General features: G+C 61.9%; 1 protein-coding gene across 1 annotated transcript in view; it reads left to right on the forward strand.

Moving 5' to 3' along the window:
• NSMF (NMDA receptor synaptonuclear signaling and neuronal migration factor) overlaps positions 1-2,497 on the forward strand; it is an 8,430-nt gene extending 5,933 nt beyond the window's left edge. The window contains exons 8-16 of the mRNA XM_077771534.1: positions 79-168; positions 686-810; positions 1,024-1,107; positions 1,193-1,226; positions 1,323-1,393; positions 1,536-1,615; positions 1,807-1,909; positions 2,137-2,212; positions 2,300-2,497. Of these exons, the coding sequence (XP_077627660.1) occupies positions 79-168; positions 686-810; positions 1,024-1,107; positions 1,193-1,226; positions 1,323-1,393; positions 1,536-1,615; positions 1,807-1,909; positions 2,137-2,212; positions 2,300-2,397 (761 nt within the window). The 3' untranslated portion in view covers positions 2,398-2,497. The remainder of the gene's footprint in view (positions 1-78; positions 169-685; positions 811-1,023; positions 1,108-1,192; positions 1,227-1,322; positions 1,394-1,535; positions 1,616-1,806; positions 1,910-2,136; positions 2,213-2,299) is intronic.
• The last annotated feature ends 6,337 nt before the right edge of the window (positions 2,498-8,834 follow it).

Raw genomic sequence — 8,834 nt, forward strand, 5'->3', positions numbered from 1 at the left:
CCCAGTCCCCTCTGCCCGGCGTCCCCTCCCGCCCCCCGCCCCCCTGCTGACCCGGCTTTGGCTTTGCTCTCACTGCAGCGTTCGCAGAGCGGCGCGAGCGGAGCTTCAGCCGGTCCTGGAGCGACCCCACCCCCATGAAAGCCGACACTTCCCACGACTCCCGAGACAGTAGGTGCCCGGCCAGGCCGGCCCACCTGCCTCAGAGGTTCCCCTAGGCCCCCAGCCCCCACGCTCCGCAGGGCGGGCCTCCTGCCCGGGCAGCTAGGCTTCTGCGCTTCTGCTCACTGAGCCTCAGTTTACCCATCTGTGAGGTGGGGACGCCTGGCGCCTCCGACCTCGTGGGCAGGGTTAACTAAAGGCTACGGCAGTGCAGGCCGGGCAGGGGTGGGCGGTGCGGGCACCTGTGTGCTTCACCAACTCCAGGAGGTCTGAGAGGCTGCGATGCCCTGCTCCTCAGCCCAGGGCCCTGGACCCACCTGGCTGGAGCTGACGCTTGCACGGAGGTTCTGGTGGCCGCGGCCAGACTCGGCAGGCTGGTGGTGGCCAGTGTTGGTCTCTGTCACCCACCCTGGGTTTCTCGCTGGCCTGGAGGACCCTCCAGGACCATTTATTGCGGGTTCTATCTACCACCCATGTCTGTGGGCCACGGCTGGTCCGCAGTCCTGGTGACCACCCTGCTCCTCAGGTAGTGACCTGCAGAGCTCCCACTGCACCCTGGGCGAGGCCTCTGAGGATCTGGACTGGGAGACCGAGAAGGGCTTGGAGGCGGTGGCCTGTGACACAGAGGGCTTTGTGCCCCCCAAGGTCATGGTGAGGTCGGGCCGTCTTTATGCTATTCCTATTCCAGCCTGTCCTGGGCTGGAGGGGGGAGGTCCCTTTTCCTCCAGGAGCCCAGTGGCTCTGCCTGGAGATGATGCGGCTACCACAGGCTGCCCAGCAGCCGGGGACACCCTCATGGGGCCTCCCACTGCCCGTTGGCTCCAAGGCGGCTGGGCCCTGAGCAGCTCCCCGTGCTGTCTCCAGCTCATCTCCTCCAAGGTGCCCAAAGCCGAGTACATCCCGACGATCATCCGCAGAGACGACCCGTCCATCATCCCCATCCTCTATGTGAGTGACCCTCCCCCAGCCCCTGGTTCTGGGTTGGACTGCTACCCAAGAGGGCTTCTGAGAGTGCGGCCCATGTCTGTTTCAGGACCACGAGCATGCCACCTTTGAGGACATCCTGGGTATGTGTCCTCCAATCCCCCTGTCTTCTGATCCTGGGTCTGGGGGTTAGGGCTGGGGGGGACACTGGAGCCGTGCTCACACTCCTTCCTCCCTAGAGGAAATAGAGAAAAAGCTGAACATCTATCACAAGGGGGCCAAGATCTGGAAGATGCTGATTTTCTGCCAGGTAGGACTCAGCCCCTTTGTGCCATGGGGGTGGGGGCAGCCTCCTTGTGCACACGTGTGTGAGTGCCTGCACGTGTGGGCGTGGGGGACAGCGGATGGGCGTCCTGTGTGTGCCCCACGCGGCCAATTGCAGTTTCTTACAGGGTGGCCCAGGACACCTGTATCTGCTCAAGAACAAGGTGGCCACCTTTGCCAAAGTAGAGAAGGAAGAGGACATGATCCAGTGAGTGGGCAGGGCTGCTCGTGGGGGCTGGGCAGGGCAGCCGGAGGCAACGTCAGACCGCACACCCCGCCCCCACAGACCCTCCTGGGGAGGCTCCTGGCTCCGGAGCCTGGCCTGCCCCCCTCACACCTGGGGGCCCGGGCTGGAGGCCGGGGCTCGAGGCCACCTGTGACCCACCCCTCCCCTACCAGCTTCTGGAAGCGGTTGAGCCGCTTGATGAGCAAAGTGAACCCAGAGCCGAACGTCGTCCACATCATGGGCTGCTACATTCTGGGGAACCCGAACGGGGAGAAGGTACAGGAACCCCCAGATCTTGCCCCAGGTTTCTGGAGACCCCAGACCCACCAGAAGAGTTGGCAGGACCTCCCACTTCTCCCATTCCCTTGTTCTCTCCCTTTAACCCCCCAGAACCACCCTATGCATGAGCCCTCATCAGTGCTAGGGGAATCCTGCTTCCCTCAACATCATTCACCCACCCCCTCCCCCTGCCCCGAACTCAGGGCCCTGCCCCCCTCTCTCAGCTGTTTCAGAACCTCAGGACCCTCATGACCCCTTACCGGGTCACTTTTGAGTCCCCCCTGGAGCTGTCGGCCCAAGGTGAGTTTGCCAGGCTGGCTCCCGGCCTGCGGGGTGGGGTGCAGGAGGCAGAGGCCTGAGACCCAGCCCCCTCTCCTTCGGCCCCAGGGAAGCAGATGATAGAGACCTACTTTGACTTCCGGCTGTACCGCCTGTGGAAAAGCCGCCAGCACTCCAAGCTGCTGGACTTTGAGGATGTCCTGTGAGGGCCACGGCCACCGCCCGGCTGCTTCCTTGGACCAGTGGCTGGTGCTGGGCCACGTGCTGTGTGCCGCCCAGGACCACACGGGTCCCAGGCTTCACGNCAGGTTCCTCCCGCGGGTCTGGTCCTCACTGCACCACAGGCCAGAGGTCACAGCCCCTGGGGCCCCGGGACGAGCCTTGCCCCGCGTGGCCAGGGGTTGCTCAGCGGCCAGGCACTGACAGGGCCCAGGCCTCCCCCAGAGGGTGCAGCGCTGGGGCGGCTCCTCTTAGCGGGTTCATAGAAATAAGTGCAATTTTCACACCCCCAAAACAATTCAAAGGGAAGCAGCATTACTAGTTGAATAGTTAAGTGCTATGTTACCAGTTACGGTGTAGACAACCTAGCCCAGTGTGTGTTCAGGACCTTCTCTGCCCCCAGCCCCCCAGCCCTGCCGTATTTGATCACCAGCACCAGGGTGGCCCGTCTGCGGAGATGGTGTCGCCTGGCTGCCCGGCCCGGCTCCGGCCCTGGCCGAGTCCCTGATGGTCTTTGCTTGTTCCCTCTTGCCACCCACTGCTTACTCTGACCTCAGCCACACCGGCCTAACGGGTGCCTGGGCAGCCGTGGAGAGGAGGGAAGGGCACACCCTCCCCTCTCTCAGGAGGCTCTGGGTTGAGCCGGGCCCTGCCTGCTCCCCGTCCTCCAGCACCCGCCTGGCCCTCTGATGCCGCGGTGCATTCAGCTTTTGCCAGCCTTGGTCTGGAGGCTTCTCCCAGCACAAAGGGTTTGGCAGGGGCGGGCGGGGCTGGGCCCCGCTGGGTGCCTGGACCCCGCAGCAGCGCTGAGCGGCCGGTGGACTCTGGGCTCGTGGCCTTGCTGGGGCCCAGTGGGGCCGGCTCTTGTACATAGCTGGGGCTCAGGGGCAGGACCCCTTTGCAGAGCCTGAGTCTGAGGACACCTGGCTGTGCCCTCAGCTAAGGGAGGGGGCAGGGGCATGTGCTGGGCTCTGAATGATGTACGATATCCCTTAGAGTGACCATTAAACCTGACCCTCTGCTGCGGCCACCGCCTGGGTCTCCTCTGTCAGCCCTGTCCCTTACCTCCCTGGGCCCAGGAGCTTCTGGGTCTGCTGGTCCACGCTTGCTGCTGTGGTAGCTGCCCGCACACCTCTGCCTGGACTGACAGGGCTGGGTGGGGCCGCTCGACCTCCCTGCCAAGGGCACACTCCAGCAGAGGGCCTGGCAGCCGGGGAGGGGAGGAGAATGGAAAAAAGCAGGTTCTTGAGATGGCTGCTGGGGAGCAGGGGGTACGCTCCTGGAACAGGGCTGAGAAGGGTCAGGAGGTGCGAACAGAGACGCTCCCATGCCCTGCCACCTCTGCCTCTACTCCCAGGCACCGGGCAGAGGGCCGCCCGTGCCCCGCAGACCACTCTCTGCACGTGGTCAGCAGTGCGGCTGCAGCAGGATGCCAGGAAGTGGCCACGGGACCAGCTGGCCACTCTCTTCCTGTCATCCCCAGATGTGCCTAATGCTGCTTCCCCCCCCCCGTGGCAAAGCTGCTGCTGGCCACAGCCAGGCCTGGCTGCCCGGTGGCCCCTGGTGCAGTGGCCTAGGGACGGAACGGCAGGTGCGTCCCTGCCAGCGAGGCCTGGAGGGGACTGGAGGCCACCAGCGGACAGTGTGGGTAGAGGCCGGGAGGCTGGAGGCCCGGGATGCTGAGAACCTGGAGCCAGGCACACCTCCTGGGGTGGGCATGCCGGGTGCTTCCGGGGTAACCCCCACGGGGCTAGGGCAGGCCGCAGAGGCGCTCACACCCCATGATCACACACGCAGATCCCGGGTGCCTGTCCACACTCTCACCAGTGAGTCACTCACTCCAAAGTCACGTGCCACTCGGGAGTTCTCCGTGCTCCCGGTCCCTGGGCCGTGGCGCATCTCCCCTGCTCTNGGGGTGGGCATGCCAGGTGCTTCCGGGGTAACCTCCACGGGGCTAGGGCAGGCCGCAGAGGCGCTCACACCCCATGATCACACACGCAGATCCCGGGTGCCTGTCCACACTCTCACCAGTGAGTCACTCACTCCAAAGTCACGTGCCACTCGGGAGTTCTCCGTGCTCCCGGTCCCTGGGCCGTGGCGCATCTCCCCTGCTCTCCCCTGGGGTCTCCGTGGTGCCGCCGGTCGCGCTCTGCAGGCTTCTGTCGTGCGTGTGCAGGCCGTGGGGCTGGCTCTGCCCGACTCGGCCCCCGCCTGCCCGCTGTGCGCATGCCTGAGGCCCTCGTCCCCGGACCAGCCGGAAGCTTGTCACGGGCCCCTGGCCCTCACCTGGCCCTGACGTGGCCCTGACGTGGCCCTGCAGCTGCCTGTCCCGGGCTGCCTCCACGGTTTGTCCTCCCCGCACGCGTCTTCGGCATGGCCGTGCTGGGCAAGGCAGGAGGCTCGAGTGTTACAACTGGCTCCCGAGGGTCCGTTCCGCGCCCGTGACCGCTGAGAAGTGTGGCGGGAAAGGCGTCAAGTGTGGGAGGCACCCAGTCCAAGCCCAGCACGACGCGGACAAGCATTTTCGGGAAGTACAAGCAGGGAAGGTGGTGGCAGACGTGGGGCTGAGGCCCTGCCGGCCCACCCACCTGCCCGCAGCTAGAGGCAGTGACAGGCTCACAGTCCTTGACATGTGAGTTCTTTCTTAAATTAAAAAAAAAAAAAATTGTTTTAACATTTATTCTTTTTTGAGAGACAGAGTGTGAGCAGGGGGAGGGCAGAGAGGTGGGGGAGGCAGAATCCCAAGCAGGCTCCAAGCTCTCAGTGCAGATCCCATGCANAAGTTCTTTCTTAAATTAAAAAAAAAAGAAATTATTTTAACATTTATTCTTTTTTGAGAGACAGTGTGAGCAGGGGGAGGGCAGAGATGTGGGGGAGGCAGAATCCCAAGCAGGCTCCAAGCTCTCAGTGCAGATCCCATGCAGGGCTTGAACCCACTGACCGCAAGATCACGACCTGAGCCCAAGTGGGACACTTAGCCGACTGAGCCGCCCAGGGACCCCACCTTGTAAGTTCTTAAGTATGAATAAGAGAAGGACATGATTGATTTCAGCTCAGGTCATGATCTCAGTTTGTGGGTTCGAGCCCTGCGTGGGGCTCTGCGCTGGCAGTGTGGAGCCTGCCTGGGATTCTCTCCCTCTGTCTCTGCTCCTCCCCCGCTCATTCTCTCTAACTCTCTAAACAAATAAATAAACATCATGGGGCGCCTGGGTGGCTCAGTCAGTTAAGCGTCCAACTTCCACTCAGGTCATGATCTTGAAGACCGTGAGTTCGAGCCCCACGTCGGGCTCTGTGCTGACAGCTCAGGGCCTGGAGCTGCTTCAGTTTCTGTGTCTGCCTCTCTCTCTACCCCTCCCCCACTCATACTCTCTCTCACTCTCAAAAATAAATAAGCGTTAAATAAATAAATAAACTTTTAAAAATGACAGAATCCAATCGGGGAAGATAAACAAAGATCTGAGGAGATAACTCACAGAGAAGGAAGTCAAGTAGCTGACAATGTATGGAGAGTCTTAATCCCATTGGGAATCCAGTGAAAGCCAACAAAAGGACTGTGGTCTCACTTCTTGCCTGTTGGCTTGGTAACATCAGGATATCAGTGCCCTGTGTTGGCAAATGTGCAGAAAGGTACTATGAATTGCCACAGCCCTTCAGGAAGATAATCTGGCCACAGCTCTTAAAACATAATCAAGGGGCGCCTGTGTGGGGTTGAGCATCTGACTTCAGCTCAGGTCAGGATCTCCCGGTTCGTGGGTTTGAGCCCCACGTCAGGCTTTGTGCTGACAGCTCAGAGCCTGGAGCTGCTTCCGATTCTGTGTCTCCCTCTCTCTCTGCCCCTCCCCTGCGCACGCTGCCTCTCTCTCTCTCTCTCTCAGAAGTAAATAAAACATTTAAAAAATAATTTTAAACTTAGGAAGAAATCAAACAACTCAGTTTCAAAATGGGCGAAAGACATGACACCAGGAGAAGGGTTACATGTGTGCAAACCCAGGCGCGGGCAGGTGCTCAGCATCACAGCCGGGCCCACCCATCACATGGGCTACAATGAAACATTGTGATTCCAAACGCTGGCAGGAGGTGGGGGGGAGGCAGAGAACCTGGACCTTGCTCCGGAAACAGGCAATTTGGAATTTATTGAGGCGTGACTCGGTCACACACTCCGCAGCTGTCTCCTGGGTGAGACCTGGGCACCAAGATCCGTGGCTGTGAAGAGCTGGATCTTCCCCAAAGTGGAATCTCCCCAGATGCCTTCCACGGGGGCAGGCCACGCAAACTGCGGCCTGTTTATGCAGACTGACTCTGGCACAGAGCAGGGACCTCAGAGCCCACGGTGGCTGCTGGCCTCACACCTAACCCTGTGACCAGGAGACAGAACTGTGACCGGAGCCAGTTGGTGGCGCTGGGCTGGGCAGGGGCAGGGCGCGACCCTGGAGGGGCAGAGGAGGGGTGCCCGGTGGGTCTGACTGTGGCTGTGCTCCTGTGAGCCCACGCGCGTGCACAAGAGTGGGGCAGTGTTACTGTATGCTTGAAACCCCCAAGCACAGCATTGCTAGTAAGAAGCTGGATCTCCCTCCTCCCTGGACCACAGGCTAGTTGGGCCTCTGGCCTTTGCTCTGGCCATGCCCTGGGTCACCTGATCGACCTGCCCTTAGCCTGAGCCAAGGCACTGGGCTTCCCCCTGGGAGGGGGTGGGGTGGGAGGGCAAAGTCCGAGCGCCTCCAGGGAGGGGGGGGCCCACTTGGGTGGTCACTGCCTGGGGCAGGCAGGGAAGGGGGACTCCAGGCAGCAGGTGAGGGCATAACCCTGGGTGATGGGGGGCGGGGGGTGGGGCTCTCTTGGCCAGTCTGTGAGCGCGAGGTGGGCAGCACCAGCCCGCAGTGGACGGAGTTCGCAGGCTCTGTCACCTGCCTGGTGAGGTCCAGGCAGAGGTGGGCGGTGACTTGCTGAGGGAAAGGGAGAGGCCGGACCACACCTGGCGGGTCCCTGAGGACAGCAGCCCTGGGGCCTCCTTGCGGCAGCGNAATGTCCCAGTCTGGAAGGGCTGTTTCAGTCTGAGGGGGGCTGTCCTGGTCTGGGAGTGCTGGCCAGTCTCGAGTGGGGGGGTGTTCTGGCTGTTGGGGAGTCTGCCCATCCTCTTTGCCCACTGACTGGGGACTCAAGGTGAGGGGTCTCAGACTGCCGTATCCCTTGGAGGCAGGGATGAGGTGGGGTCCCAGTGTCCAGTGTCCCTGAGTCCTTGTGATGTAGCCTATGACCCAGCTTATTTCTCGTTTGGGGGCACGGGCTGGGTCCCCTCTGGGCCTCACCAATCCTCTGAGCCTCTCTCCCCCCCTCTCTCTTCCCACCCTAAAATGGGCCCCTAATGCGCACAGCCTGTCCCATGCCACAGGTGGCCAGAGCCCCAGGACAACGGCATCATCATCCCTGCCTGTCAGTCCATTTGAAACAAGCACATGAGGGATGTTTACACTTTTGTGAGAGACACAGTGTGGTACGAAATCCCAGGAATCTCTGAGCCTGGGAGAGTCTCCTTCGGGCAGAGGCACCGGTGGGTTAGGGTTAGGGTTACCTGTGTGTGCGGCCCGGCTTAGCGACTTTTGGGGCCCAGGGAGGGTCCTGCGGGGGCCCAGCCCACTGAGCTGGGCACCTCAGCCCTGTGCAAACTGCATTCCAGCCCCGGCCAGCTGCCCGGGGCCGTGTGGGGCCAACTGCAGAGTTTCAGAATCAGATGAGAGAAGGTAGCGGTTGGCTTTTCAAATAGAGACCAGTGTCTTTGTTCAGAACTCCCTGATCTCAAGTTCCTTCCAAGAAAATGTGCTCCTCGGGGCCCCGCTGACCTCACTCTCCAGGGCACATGGAGGCCGCTTGGCAGCAGTTACATGTCCAGCTGGTCACCTGTCCTCACCTGGTTTGGGCCCGACCTCAGGGCTCCCAAAGTGAAGACCCTGCCCTGGGAGAGACCTGGGGAGGGGCCGCAGAGAGGAGGCAGGAGAGGCAGCGTCCTGGGTCCGCTGAGGCCAGTCTGGAGCTGACCTGCGGAGCCAGGACTCCTCCTGGGAGGGGAGTGGGGGCGCCTGGGGGGCTCAGTCGATTAAGCGTCTGTCTCTTGATTTCAGCTCAGGTCATGATCCCGGGGCCGTAGGATCGACCCCCAAGTTGGGCTCCGCACTGAGCATGGAGCTTGCTTGGGATTCTCTCTCTCCCCCTCTCTCTGCCTCTCTCTCTCTTTCTGTAAAATAAAGAAAAAAGAAAGGGGTTCTTCTGGACCCCATCAGCACCATGTGTCTCGGGCTGGGCCCTGGCCCCACAGCACCCCCGGGCAGGCCCAGCTCCGGCGTGGCCTTCAGCTCTGCCTGCTGACCGAGCTCAGACATGCGGAGCCCCAGGGGGGCCGGGGGGGGGGGGCCAGGGCCCGCTGCTGCCC

Source organism: Crocuta crocuta, unplaced genomic scaffold, assembly GCF_008692635.1.
Source record: "Crocuta crocuta isolate KB4526 unplaced genomic scaffold, BGI_CrCroc_1.0 scaffold1013, whole genome shotgun sequence".
NCBI classification, from domain to species: Eukaryota; Metazoa; Chordata; class Mammalia; order Carnivora; family Hyaenidae; genus Crocuta; species Crocuta crocuta.